This window comes from Macaca fascicularis, chromosome 9 (assembly GCF_037993035.2).
Source record: "Macaca fascicularis isolate 582-1 chromosome 9, T2T-MFA8v1.1".
Lineage (NCBI taxonomy): Eukaryota > Metazoa > Chordata > Mammalia > Primates > Cercopithecidae > Macaca > Macaca fascicularis.
In genome coordinates this window covers 78,672,521-78,687,280 of record NC_088383.1, presented here as the reverse complement: position 1 = coordinate 78,687,280, position 14,760 = coordinate 78,672,521, and the positions used below count along the sequence as shown (strand labels likewise).

At 44.6% G+C, this 14,760-nt stretch overlaps 1 protein-coding gene across 6 annotated transcripts in view; it reads left to right on the top strand.

The window, feature by feature from the left end:
• Positions 1–3,067: 3,067 nt before the first annotated feature.
• SIRT1 (sirtuin 1) overlaps positions 3,068–14,760 on the top strand; it is a 36,257-nt gene continuing 24,564 nt past the window's right edge. For 4 of the 6 annotated variants that reach the window (XR_012417893.1, XR_012417892.1, XM_005565730.5 and 1 more), the window contains exons 1-4: positions 3,068–3,551; positions 6,145–6,261; positions 7,615–7,856; positions 11,119–11,271. Coding sequence is in view for 2 of the 6 variants with exons in the window: in XM_005565730.5 (XP_005565787.1) it covers positions 3,134–3,551; positions 6,145–6,261; positions 7,615–7,856; positions 11,119–11,271 (930 nt within the window). In the remaining 4 variants the exon portion in view is untranslated. Of the gene's footprint in view, positions 3,552–6,144; positions 6,262–7,614; positions 7,857–11,118; positions 11,272–14,760 lie in introns of those variants that run through there. The other 2 variants (XM_045361127.3, XM_015456291.4) reach the window with 1 other exon arrangement.

Sequence of the window (14,760 nt, the reverse complement as noted above, 5' to 3'; positions counted from 1 at the left end):
CCATTCTCCTGCCTCAGCCTCCCGAGTAGCTGGGACTACAGGCGCCCACAACCGCGCCCAGCTAATTTTTTGTATTTTTAGTAGAGACGGGGTTTCACCGTGGTCTCGATCTCCTGACCTTGTGATCCGCCCGCCTCGGCCTCCCAAAGTGCTGGGATTACAGGCGTGAGCCACCGCGCCCGGCTGGAATTTATTTTTGTATATTGTGTGAGGTAGGGATTTCCATTTGTATTTTTAAGTTTTGACAGTAACATTTTATTAGTACAAAAGAGTTAATACTAACTCCCTTACTAATTGTAGTCACACGAGACTGATATCAAAGCTATTAGGCCAATTTATTAACTTAAGAGAATAGAACTGCTAAGTCAACCAGAATATGTTAGTTCTTTTTTTTTTTTTGAGGCCGAGTTTCACTCTTGTTGCCCAGGCTGGAGTGCAATGGTATGATCTCAGCTCACTGCAACCTCCACCTCCTGGGTTCAAGCGATTCTCCTGTCTCAGCCTCCCGAGTAGCTGGGATTACAGGCGCATGCCACCACTGCGAGCTAATTTTTGTATTTTTAGTGGAAATGAGGTTATATCATATTGGTCAGGCTGGTCTCGAACTCCTGACATCAGGTGATCTGCCTTCCTTGGCCTCCCAAAGTGCTGGGATCTACAGGCATGAGCCACAGCACCCGGCCTTAATGTTAGTTCTTCACCAGTGGTAGACCAGAAGTCTAATCGGGATTTTTTGTTTTTGTTTTAATACAATTTTTGTCTCTCATTTATCCTACCTGAAAAGCATACTGCATCTCTGATCTCTCAGCATACTAATAATAATACTGATCACATAACGTTCCTTGTAGTTCATAAACTTCACATGTGTCAATAATGCACTATACATATAAATGAATGAATGAATAACAGGATGCTCATAAGTTTACAAACATCTTTTTCTCAAAAAAGCTGGGAATTTTGTTTCTATTTTATTGGGCTACCGACTCTCAACATTTCATATATTGCATTCCACCAATGTAGCTGAGAGTCAATTTATGAAATATTTTGTAGTATAAGACAGAAAGTGGGGAGGACCAAGTATGTCAACCACTAGGAGTGCGGTGCCTAGTCAGGAATTGGGAGGAGTGTAGGAAGAAAGGAAGGATAACAGGATTTGGTCATTGATTGGTCAGATGGATTTCAGCGGGATCAGTATGAACAGACGCTTCAAAGATTTTTTTTTTTTTTTTTAATTTAAGTTCCAGTATACAGCTGCAGAATGTGTAGGTTTGTTACATAGTTATAGGTGAGCCACAGTGATTGGCCGCACCAATCAACCCCTGATCTAAGTTTTATTTTTTTTGAGATGGAGTTTTGCTCTTGTAGCCCAGGCTGGAGTGCAATGGCGCGATCTTGGCTCACCGCAACGTCTGCCTCCCGGGTTCAAGCGATTCTCCGGACTCAGTCTCTTGAGTGGCTGGGATTACAGGCATGTGCCACCACGCCCGGCTAATTTTGTATTTTTAGTAGATGCGGGGTGTTGGTCAGGCTGGTCTCGAACTTCCGACCTCAGGTGATCTGCCTGCCTCGGCCTCCCAAAGTGCTGGGATTACAGGCGTGAGCCACCGCATCCAGCTAGGTTTTCAGTCCCGCATGCATTAGCTATTTGTCCTAATGCTCTCCCTCCCCTTGTCCCCCACGCTCCCAAAGATGGGTTTAAGGCTTCTAGGACTAGAGATGATCACTTTCAGAAATGAATAGTGGTGACCAGATGAAATAAGACTTTTGGATGCAGATGGGACCTTAGTGATATATTTCCAACATTCTATTTTTAATTTTTTTAATTTTAAGGATGAAGAAACAGCTTTAAGTTGATTGCCTAAAGTCACGCAAGTAATTGATGCAGTATGGCCAGAACCCACGCTCGGCTTAAGGGACAGTGTACCATAAACTCATAGAGGTCCTTTAAACAGATAGAAAGGCTGTGCTCCAGGGAGATGCCGTAACAAACACCGGCTCTAGATCTACCATGGGTTATATGGGTCCTCAGTTAAGGTTAGATATGGAGTCACAGTGTCCCAGAATTTCAGGGAGAGAGGAAAGTGGAAGGGCTTTCCACTAAGCCTTTTAAACTACTAGGTACCCCTGATTTTACATCTGGTTATCTCATTTAAATCTATGACCTTTTAAAGTACTTCATTATTACAATTTAAGACATGAGAAAAATTAACTTTAGAAAAGGTTAGATAGCTCATGCTAGAAAGGAAGGACTCCAAATTTTAACCAAGAGCAGATGTCCACGGAGGCCAAGCCATTTTCTTCCCGAGCTCTCCTCATACCGACCCAACAAACCCATTCTGCACGTGAGAAAACTGAGGCCCAGAGGAGGGAATTCACACACGTTTGAAGCCAATCTGGAGCCAGAAACTAGATCGGCTGAACTCCAAACCTCCAAGTCAAAGGTCTTCCCAGGATTTGACAATCTATACCACCCTACAAGTGATGGAGAGAGGAGAAAAAGCAACTGACTAAGGAGAGAAGCTAGGAGCAGAAAAAGGAGCTAAAGAGGAGCTGTCAGAACGGTGTGAGGAGGGTGGGAAGGGAGCCTTCTCCTTTTGCCTCTATTCCTACCCATTAACAAAACAGAACGACTATCCAGCGTATTTCAGGGAGCTAAGTCCTTAGCCAGCTTCAGCTGTGTTTCAACCCTTAGCTAAAGCTAGACAACGCTAAGGCAGGCCAGGTGTACACTTCAGGTAGAAGTGGAAATTCCCAGGGCGGACCAAAACTTGAGCTGTTCAGGCGGTAGTGATTTGAGGTCGGTTTCAAAGAGAAGTTCAAAAAGCGGCCGAGGGGCGAATTTGGTTGCACTACACGCCCGCCACAAAGGCGCAGGGCCGCGGCCGCCGGGGCCGAGCGTGCTTCCAGCCCAGGCGGAGGGGTAGATGCAACAGCCTCCGCCCGTCACGTGACCCGTAGTGTTGTGGTCTGGCCCGCGTGGGTGGCGGGAGCGCCGAGGGGGCGGGGGCGGCGATGGGGCGGGTCACGTGACGGGGTTTAAATCTCCCGCAGCCGGAGCCGCGGGGGCGCCAGTGCCGCGCGTCGAGCGGGAGCAGAGGAGGCGAGGGAGGAGGGCCAGAGAGGCAGTTGGAAGATGGCGGACGAGGCGGCCCTCGCCCTTCAGCCCGGCGGCTCCCCCTCGGCGGCGGGGGCCGAGAGGGAGGCCGGGTCGCCCCCCGCCGGGGAGCCGCTCCGCAAGAGGCCGCGGAGAGATGGTCCTGGCCTCGAGCGGAGCCCGGGCGAGCCCGGTGGGGCAGCCCCAGAGCGTGAGGTGCCGGCGGCCGGGGGCTGCCCGGTTGCGGCGGCGGCGCTGTGGCGGGAGGCAGAGGCGGCGGCGGCGGGCGGGGAGCAAGAGGCCCAGGCGACTGCGGCGGCTGGGGAAGGAGACAATGGGCCGGGCCTGCAGGGCCCATCTCGGGAGCCACCGCTGGCCGACAGCTTCTACGACGAAGACGACGACGACGAGGGCGAGGAGGAGGAAGAGGCGGCGGCGGCGGCGATTGGGTACCGAGGTGCGCAGGGTGCGGGCGGCCGGAACTGCGCATCTCCTCCTCCCTTTCCCCGGGCTCCTACTGGTGTGAGGTTGAGGGCGGCCGGCGACTCGGGGCAGGCTCTGCGGCGTTCCCCTCCCCACCACGGCCCTCCGCTCAGCTGCGCTCCTCCGGGGCTGCCGTTCCTGCTGCGCGAGCTGCTGGTGGATTTGCTCTTTTCCTCCGTCCGTGACCCGCCTGGGCGGCCTTGCGCTTTGCGCAGCAGCCAGGTCGGGAGACTCTCGCAGTCACTTTAAAATAAGTTTCTCTCACCCTCTTACTCTTTTAGCATATTGGTTTTGTTAGAGCTTTTTTTTTTTTTTCTTTCCTTTTTCTTCTTTATTTTATTTTTCATTTGCTTTTCTTCACCCACCAACACACTTAAGTCTGCAACTTTTTGGCTGTCCCGTTGGTCGGCGTTTTCAATTGCTTTTTGTAAACTGACACCTGTGCAGTTTGCTGTTTTTTTTTTTGAAGGTCTATATTTTTATGCCTGAAGTTACAATTTTTAAAAGAGGAAAGCTGTTTCTGTAGTCACAGCCTGCAAAATTTAAAGAACATGGCTGTTTCTGAAGATATTAAAATTATGTAATGCAGTTAGAAGTAGGCATGGGAGAGTGATTGTACTTTTAGAGCAGTTCATATTTTATTCTAATTTTGCTCTTGTACGGTAACGGTGTTTGGGCCAAGCATACCTTTTTGTACGTAGTAATGATACACACATTTAACATTTCTAGCATAATGAAGCAGATATGTTGCAATTGTCATGTTCTTCAAGGTTTTTTGCTTTTTGTTTTGTTTTGAGACAGAGTCTCTCTCTGTCGCTAGGCTGAAGTGCAGTGGCGAGATCTCGGCTCACCGCAACCTCCGCCTGTCCCGTTCAAGCTATTCTCCTGCTTCAGCCTCCCGAGTAGCTGGGTCTACAGGCACCCGCCACCACGCCCAGCTAATTTTTGTATTTTTAGCAGAGACAGGATTTCACCATGTTGGCCAGGATAGTCTCGATTTCTTGACTTCGTGATTCGCCCGCATCGGCCTCCCAAAGTGCTGGGATTACCGGCGTGAGCCACCATGCCCCGTCAGGTTTCATATTTTTGTTTCTCTCAAGGAGGAGTTTCTCTCCTTGATATGTGTTCGTCTTTATCAATACTTGGGTCAGGCCGGGCGCGGTGGCTCTTTCGTGTAACCCCAGCACTTTGGGAGGCCAAAGCAGGAGGATTTCTTGAGCCTAGGAGTTTTAGACTAGCCTGGGCAACATAGCGAGACCTCCTCTCTACTAAAAATTGAAAAACCCGGACGTGGTGTCGCACAGCTGTAGTCCCAGCTACTGAGGTGGGAGGATTGCCCCCGAGTTTGAGGTTGCAGTGAGCTGTGATCGCGCCACTGCACTCCAGGGTGGGCGACAGAGTGAGACCTCGTCTCAAAAAAAAAGTAGTATATGCTTTTAGGGACTGGTTTAGTAAAGAGACCCTGATTTCAAACAACACAGTTGAATATTAATTTATTATATATCTAATAATAATAGTGTTATTGATACTGTTTAATAGAAGAAACAATGCAGAGATACCTGTTTAGTATTATGTGAGAGTTTAACGTGCGCATTGCCAAGGTTATATTTGAATGACATTTTTGTGTAAATGCCCATTTATTACACGTTTCACTAACGCTGTTGTTTGTGATTGATACATTCTAGCTAGATTATTTTCTTTCTTTTTTTTTTTAAAGACGGGGTTTCGCTAAGCTGTAGTACAATGGCGCGATCTCAGCTCACCTCTCAGCCCACTGCAACCTCCGCCTCCCGGGTTCAAGCCATTCTAGTGCCGCAGCCTCCTCAGTAGTTGGGATTACAGGCATGAGCCACCATGCCTGGCTACTTTTTGTATTATTGGTAGAGACGGGGGTTTCTCCATATTGGTCAGGCTGGTCTTGAACTCCCGACCTCAGGTGATCCACCTGCCCTGGCCTCCCAGAGCTCTGCAATTACAGGCATGAGTCACCGCGCCCGGCTATCTTTTTCTGTTTTTTTTTTTTTTTTTGAGACGGAGTCTCACTCTGTCGCCCAGGCTGGAGTGCAGTGGCCGAATCTCAGCTCACTCCAAGCTCCGCCTCCCAGGTTTACGCCATTCTCCTGCCTCAGCCTCCCGAGTAGCTGGGACTACAGGCGCCCGCCACCTCGCCCGGCTAGTTTTTTGTATTTTTTAGTAGAGACGGGGTTTCACCGTGTTAGCCAGGATGGTCTCGATATCCTGACCTCGTGATCCGCCCGTCTCGGCCTCCCAAAGTGCTGGGATTACAGGCTTGAGCCACCGTGCCCGGCCTCTTTTTCTGTTTTTTAAGTAGACTTAATTTATTTTTAGATTTTGGCTGAAACTGAGTCTGAGCAGAATTCCTAAAGATGAAGAAACTGTTCCAATGAACAGTGCATGCTGACCCCATAGGCATTCTTTACACATGCAGTATAAATGTTAAATGCTGTACTCGATGAAAATGATTGCTCTATAACCGTTTATAGGTCTTCATACATTTTAGGTGCATATTGTTTTGGCAGCCTTGACTGACTTGGTTTCTTTTGCAGATAACCTTCTGTTCGGTGATGAAATTATCACTAATGGTTTTCATTCTTGTGAAAGTGATGAGGAGGATAGAGCCTCACATGCAAGCTCTAGTGACTGGACTCCAAGGCCACGGATAGGTATGGCTCAGAGCTGTTAACTTTAGAGAGTAAATGTATGTTTTTTGATAATTTTGTTTTGAGGCAGAGTTTCGCTCTTGTTGCCCAGGCTGGAGTGCAATGGCGCAGTCTCGGCTTACCGCACCCTCCGCCTTCCGTGTTCAAGCGATTCTCCTGCCTCAGCCTCTTGAGCAGCTGGGATTACAGGCATATACCGCTATGCCCGGCTAATTTTGTATTTTTAGTAGAGACGGGGTTTCACCATGTTGGTCAGGCTGGTCTTGAACTCCCGACCTCAGGTGATCCGCCCGCCTCAGCCTCCCAAAGTGCTGAGATTACAGGCATGAGCCACCTCTCCCAGCCTCATTTGTACCCTTTTTGTGTAGTGTTCTTCATCCAGTTAGAATATCTTCCTCCCTCACTTCATATTCCTTCTTTGTTTTTTTCACTTTATTTTACACTTACCACTTCTTGACAAGCTCTGTATCTTATTTTTTAAATTGTATTGTTTCCTGGTCTAGAATATAAGCTCGATGGGAGCAGGAATTTTTGACTGACCTGTATACTCCTGTCTTGTCAGTGCCTAAAAAAGTGCCTGGCACATAGTTTGTGCTCAGTAAATACTTAATAAATATGTGAATGAAACGGGAAAGTATTTCGATATAGAAAGCATTATCAGTTTTTTTATACCAAAGGTATAACATAACCATCTTGAAAGTGGATCGTTTTATGTTCTCACTCTTACAAATGGCTTGACTATTTAAACAGTGAAGATCAGTTTCTCTTTGGTGTCTGATTTATTTATTAATTTTTTTTGGTTTTCTCAAGCTAGGGAGCTGGTTTGAGCAATTTCAGGGTAAAAGAAAATGATTAATTCTCAGAACATCAACATTGTATGTATTATCTTGGAAGATTGGTTAAGATCAAATTGAAAAATTACCGGAAAAAAATTAAGATGGCAGTTATGTATAGATTTTCATTTATTTTTCCTGTGTGGTTTTAATGATAAGTAATACAGGCTTTTAGGACTGGTAAGATCTTTTCTGTGTTGATTTGTAGAACCCTTTGGTAAATACTTTTGTTACTGTGTATTTCTAGGTATTAACCATAAGAACTTAATTCTAGTTGTTAATTAGACTCTTAAAATATATACTTATAGCTCAAGGGGGTCTTCCCAACTCTTGATTAGATCTTCCTAATCTCATTGGGATATAGCATTAATTTTGAGGGTGTACTGAGAATAGAATACCATTAAATTGCATTTTCTTACTTTGCAAAAAATCCTCACAGGTTACTAACTCATTACTTCAGAAAATAAATGAGATTTTTAGTTACTTGATAAGTTGACTTTAAGTCTTTTCCCCCTTATTGTAGGTCCATATACTTTTGTTCAGCAACATCTTATGATTGGCACAGATCCTCGAACAATTCTTAAAGATTTATTGCCGGAAACAATTCCTCCACCTGAGTTGGATGATATGACACTGTGGCAGATTGTTATTAATATCCTTTCAGAACCACCAAAAAGGAAAAAAAGAAAAGATATTAATACAATTGAAGATGCTGTGAAATTACTGCAAGAATGCAAAAAAATTATAGTTCTAACTGGAGCTGGGGTATGTAAGACTAGTAAATGTGGGAAGTCGTATATGTATTTTCTCATGCCTTTTCCAAGTAGGAAGCATTTTTCTGGTTTAGAAAGATTTATCCTTACGTGATAATGGATGTTTGGAAACTGCCAAAAACTGAGTGCAGCAGCAGTTGCTAAATTAGTTCAGATTTTTAAAACCTCTCCAACAGCCTTAAAAAAATATTTGCTTCTGCTTATTTATAGCACACTGGGTAACTGGAGTTAAGGCAAGATTTTTACCTGCATTTTATTACAGCTCCTAAGGGAGATGCAGGGAATTGAAACTGCTTTTGTTAAGGGATGTCAGAGTCTGATGGAGAAATTGGCTATTTGTTCGATCTTTATGAGAAACTGGAAACCTACTTGGTATTCACAAGTGAAAAACTTAACGTTGGGAAGATAACAGATTCCTGCCTTCCCTCCGTTTTAATTAAGATGATGTGATTGTGGCGACATGTTCTCTTTGATCTACGTTAGGGTTGCAGCTAATTAGTTACCTAAGGCTATTGCATAGTGTGTGTTTTATGCAGAGTATATTACATGTTAGCAGCCAGAGCAACTGCTGTAAAATTTTGTCCTGTTTTCTGCTGTTCCGAGTTGTGAAAGGGTGTTGCATAATCTTAGATGATCATCAGGAGAATGTTTTGCTCACAGATAACGATGTAGACAAGTTTGTTTAACTTGAATTGACCTTGACTCCAGGTCAAATTGGAGTCAACTCTGGTAAGATGATGAAACAATAACTTCTGGAATCGCTATCTGAAATGTCAGGATTTTTTTGTACGATTAGTGCATAAGTCTCAAAGAAATGAATAATTGAAATATTACACTTTTTTTTTTTTTTTTGGATACAGCGTCTTGCTGTGTTGCCCTGGCTGGAGTGCAGTGGTGCCATCATGGCTCACTGCAACCTCAGCGTCTCCTGGCCTGTACAGTGTTTGTTTCCTTTTTTTTTTTTTTTTCAAGAGAGACAGAGTCTTGTTCTGTTGCCCAGGCTGGTGGAGTGCAGTGGCGCAGTCTTTTGGCTCACTGCAACCTCTGCCTCCCGGGTTCAAGCAGTTCTCTTGCCTCAGCCTCCCGAGTAACTGGGATTACAGGCACACGCCACCACACCCAGCTAATTTTTGTATTTTTAGTAGAGACAGGGTTTCGCCATATTGGCCAGGCTGGTCTCAAACTCCTGACCTCGTGATCTGCCCGCCTTGGCCTCCCAAAGCGCCAGGATTACAGGCGTGATCCACCGCGCCTGGCTATACATTGTTTTTTTAATGAAAAAGAAAATTGTAGTATTGAGGTAATAGAATCCTAACTAAAGGAGCAATTTCTTTGGAATTATTTTTCTGTAATAGAAATTCTTGGCTGGTGGAGTGCCTCATGCATGTAATTCCAGCACTTTGGGAGGCTAAAGTGGGAGGATCACTTGAGCCCTGGAGTTCGAGATCACCCTGAGCAACATAGACCCTGTCTCTACAAAAAATTAGCCTGGTGTGCTCGTGTGTACTTGTAGTCCCAGCTACTCAGGAGGCTGAGGTGGGAGGATTGCTTGAGCCGGAAAAGTTGAGGCCACAGTGAGCCATGATGGCACCACTGCACTCCAGCCTGGCATTAGAGCGAAAGTGTCTTAAAAAAAAAAAAGAACAGCCGGGCGCGGTGGCTCAAGCCTGTAATCCCAGCACTTTGGGAGGCCGAGGCGGGTGGATCACGAGGTCAGGAGATCGAGACCATCCTGGCTAACATGGTGAAACCCCGTCTCTACTAAAAATACAAAAAAAAAAAACTAGCCGGGCGCGGTGGCGGGCGCCTATAGTCCCAGCTACTCGGAGGCTGAGGCAGGAGAATGGCGTGAACCTGGGAGGCGGAGCTTGCAGTGAGCCGAGATCGCACCACTGCACTCCAGCCTGGGTGACACAGCGCGAGACTCCGTCTCAAAAAAAAAAAAAAAAAAAAAAAAAAAAAAAAGAACAAAAGGCCAGGCACGGTGGCTCACACCTGTAAGCCCAGTATTTTGGGAGGCCGAGGTGGGCAGATCACAAGGTCAGGAGATTGAGACCATCCTGGCTAACACGGTGAAACCCTGTCTCTACTAAAAATACAAAAAATTATCCCTGCGTGGTGGCAGGCGCCTGTAGTCCCAGCAGCTCGGGAGGCTGAGGCAGGAGAATGGTGTGAACCTGGGAGGTGTAGCTTGCAGTGAGCTGAGATCGTGCCACTGCACTCCAGACTGGACAATAGAGCAAGACTCCGTCTCAAAAAAAAAAAATTCTTCCCTACTTTCTCCTTAAAATAATTTATTGAAATGGTTTATTTTCTTCTCAAATTGTATTTGCTTTAATTTGTTGGCTAAATGCTTAAAAGGCTTAAAATTAGCCTGACTTAAAAATTCCTTATTTGTGTTAAAGATGGAATATGAGGTGTATTTAATTCTTCTCAGTTATTTGGGAGTTTTATTTCTGAAATAAGGGTAGGGTTGTGGCCGGGCGCGGTGGCTCAAGCCTGTAATCCCAGCACTTTGGGAGGCCGAGACGGGCGGATCACGAGGTCAGGAGATCGAGACCATCCTGGCTAACACGGTGAAACCCCGTCTCTACTAAAAACTACAAAAAACTAGCTGGGCGCGGTGGCGGGCGCCTGTAGTCCCAACTACTCAGGAGGCTGAGGCAGGAGAATGGTGTGAACCCGGGAGGCGGAGCTTGCAGTGAGCTGAGATCCGGCCATTGCACTCCAGCCTGGGCGGCAGAGCGAGACTCCGTCTCGGAAAAAAAAAAATAAAAAATAAAAAAAAGGGGTAGGGTTGTATTTTTATTATTTATTTATTTATTTATTTATTTTTTGAGACAGAGTTTCACTCTTTTTGCCCAGGCTGGAGTGCCATGGCGCGATCTCGGCTCACCGCAACCTCCGCCTCCCGGGTTCAAGCAATTCTCCTGCCTCAGCCTCCCGAGTAGCTGGGATTACAGGCATGTGCCACCACCCCGGCTAATTTTGTATTTTTAGTAGAGACGGGGTTTCTCCATGTTGGTCAGGCTGGTCTTGAACTCCCGACCTCAGGTGATCCACCTGCCTCGGTCTCCCAAAGTGCTGGGATTACAAGCGTGAGCCACCGCGCCCGGCGTATTTTTATTTCTTAAAAGACGTTTCATTCTAAAATTTTCTTTCTCAACTCTTAGCTAATTATATGGTAAGAGAGCTAGCTAGTTCCTGTAAAGGTAGAAGATTTAATTTTACAAATTATGCCATGCACATTTTAGGTGTCTGTTTCATGTGGAATACCTGACTTCAGGTCAAGGGATGGTATTTATGCTCGCCTTGCTGTAGACTTCCCAGATCTTCCAGATCCTCAAGCGATGTTTGATATTGAATATTTCAGAAAAGATCCAAGACCATTCTTCAAGTTTGCCAAGGTACTATGAACTCTTCTGGTTGTTTCTTTGGCTTTCTCTCATGAAAATGTATTTTGTTCATATATAGCCACCTTAAGGTTATCATTCATTGTTTAGTAAAGTGGATGCTGCTCCTGTGGCGGAGGAAGATCACTCATTATGGCCAGAATTCCCTTATTCCTAGAGAAGGACTATCATCTACTTCATTTTAGAGTGAGCTTATTTTCAAAGAGACAGTTTCATATTTTTAAAATTTGCCCTTCAGCAATGGTCATTATTCTGCCTGGGCTTTTTAAAGAGGTTTGTACACCATATAAAAGTAACATAACTTGTGATTTTTAATATTTTATTAGAGATTGTAAAGGCATTATAACATTACTTTGGTGTTCTGTAGTCAAATTTTAACAAGGATGTGCCTGAAAAATCATTTCTAATTAGAGAATGGGAAGATTCTTGGGTTGCATTTTTGTCAGCAAATTGCAGAGGAGCCTTATTCTGTATAGTTGCACTGTCCAGTTCAGAAGCCACTAGCCACATGTGGCTGTTGAGTACTTGAAATATATTTACATGTGCAATAAGTGTAAAAGATATATCAGATTTTAGAGATCCAGTATGGAAAATACAAAGTATTTCATTAGTTTTATTTATCAAATGTTAAACAAATATTGGTTTTTATATGGAAAAAATACTTTTTTTTTTTTTTTTTTTTGAGACGGAGTCTCGCTCTGTCGCCCAGCCCAGGCTGGAGTGCAGTGGCGCGATCTCGGCTCACTGCAAGCTCCGCCTCCCGGGTTCACGCCATTCTCCTGCCTCAGCCTCCCGAGTAGCTGGGACTACAGGCGCCCACAACCGCGCCCGGCTAATTTTTTGTAATTTTTAGTAGAGACGGGGTTTCACCGTGGTCTCGATCTCCTGACCTTGTGATCCGCCCGCCTCGGCCTCCTAAAGTGCTGGGATTACAGGCGTGAGCCACCACGCCCGGCCGGAAAAAATACTTTTTAAAATTAATTTTGAATTCTTTCTTTTGAAGTACTTTTGATACTGGGTTAAATAAAATGTATTTTGGGCTGTGCATGTTGCATCATGCCTGTAATTTCAGCACTTTGGGAGGCCAAGGTAGGAGGATCAGTTGAGCCCAGGAGTTTGAGACCAGCCTGAGCAACATAATGAGACTCCGTCTCTACAAAATAAATAATAAAATTTGCTGAGCATGGTCGTGTGCACCTGTAGACCTAGCCACTCAGGAGTCTGAGGTGGGAAGATCCCTTAAGCTCAGGAGCTCAAGACTCAAAGTGAACGATGATCTGCTACTGCATTCCACCCTGGGCAACAGAGCAAGAGTGTTTCAAAAATATATGTATATTTTTTGAAGTTTTTACTTTTTCTCTTCTTTTTTTTTTTTTTTGAGATGGAGTCTTGCTCTGTTGCCCAGGCTGGAGTGCAATGGCATGATCTTGGCTCATCACAACCTTTGCCTCCCAGGTTCAAGTGATTCTCCTGCCTCAGCCTCCCGAGTAGCTGGGATATTACTGGTGCCTGCCACCATGCCCAGCTAATTTCTGTATTTTTAGTAGAGACAGGGTTTCACCAAGTTGGCCAGGATGGTCTTGAACCCCTGACTTCCAGTGATCCACCTGCCTCTGCCTCCCAAAGCGCTAGGATTACAGGCGTGAGCCACCGTGCCTGGCCAAAGTTTTCACCGTAATGTAGTTACTAAAAGAAACAAAGTTATATGTATGTCTCACATTATATACCTGTTGTACAGCTTTGCTTTAGCGTATAAAAGTTTAATAATGCATTATACCATTCTCAAGAGATTTAGTCATTAGAAAACTTTTCTTTCCTGTATTTTAGTCTTTTGGAAAGAAATTACAAAATTTGTTATTGTTAAACTTGGAGGTACATATACTTGAAAGAGTCATTTTATTTTATGTAAGTACCGGGATACATGTGCAGAATACGCAGGTTTGTTACATAGGTGTACATGTGCCATGGTGGTTTGCTGCATCTGTCAACCTGTCATCTAGGTTTTAAGCCCCACATGCATTAGATATTTGTCCTAATGCTCTTCCACCCCTTGCCCCCACCTCCTGACAGGCCCCAGTGTGTGGTGTTCCCCACTCTGTGTCCATGTGTTCTCATTGTTCAATTTTCACTTATGAGTGAGGACATGCTGTGTTTGGTTTTCTGTTCCTTGTGTTAGTTTGCTGAGGGTGATGGCTTCCAGCGAGAGAATCGTGTATTACTGGCTTTTTTCCCCCTTAATCGTTAGAAAAAGTGAATAGGGACGACTTTAATGAATCCAGAAGTTAATGAACCTAGTTGTTTTTTTTTTTTTGAGATGGAGTCTCGCTCTGTTGCCCAGGCTGAAGTGCGGTGGCGTGATCTTCGCTCACCACACAACCTCCACCTCCCGAGTTCAAGCGATTCTCCTGCCTCAGCCTCCCGAGTTGTTGGGACTACAGGCGCATGCTGCCATGCCAGGCCAATTTTTGTATCTTTGGTAGAGATGGGGTTTCACTATGTTGGCCAGGTTGGTCTCGAACTTCTGACCTTGTGATCCGCCCATCTCAGCGTCCCAAAGTGCTGGGATTACAGGTGCCAGGCACCGTGCCCGGCCAGTGAACCTAAATTTTAGCTAAACAGTGGCCTCATCTACTTTCCGACCATGTGGTGTATTTACCTGACTACAAGAGAAGCTCTGCTAATTCAGGATAAATTGTTACTTAAATTGGTGACTGTCTTTAAAGAAAAGTAAGTTTTTGGATGCAGTGGCTCACGCCTATAATCCCAGTGCTTTGGGAAGCTGAGATAGGAAGATCTCTTGAACTCAGGAGTTTGAGACCAGCCTGGGCAACATAGTGAGACCCCGTCACTACACCCCCCCGCCCCATGTAATTTTTGTTTTATCCAGGTTGTGGTACATTAAATGGGCATTAGTGTAAAGTGGGAAAATTATATTATAAATTCTTGAATATGATTACTAAACTGAATTTGAAAAGTTTTCAGGCTATCGAGAATTTTTAATTTAAAACTTTCAATTTGAACTTTTTACTTCATATATCCGTAATAACGATGGTCATCTATATCTAGCTTTTAGAGCAGACAACTGGTTCATACCTGGATTGAATAAATAAAGTTATTTTTTGTTAATTATGGATTAGTGAAGATTTACTGTTTTAACCTACTCTTGCTAGTGGCACTGCCGCATGGTTTTGAAGACCGGTGAAATATGACTTAAAGGTTTCTTGAATTGGAGCTAGGACACTGGCATTATAAAATCTCCATGTAGCACAGACATTGACACTATCAGAAGATCAGCAAGTAACTAGAACTTACTTTGATCTTAAATCTAACTACAAAAACTTGATTCACTAGTTATGGAGAATACATTTTTTATTGTTAAACTGAAAAAAGATTCAATCACTTATAAGATGTAACCTCTTCTAATCCTGTTTATATACATTTATTTATTATTATCATTATTATTATTATTATTATTATTATTAT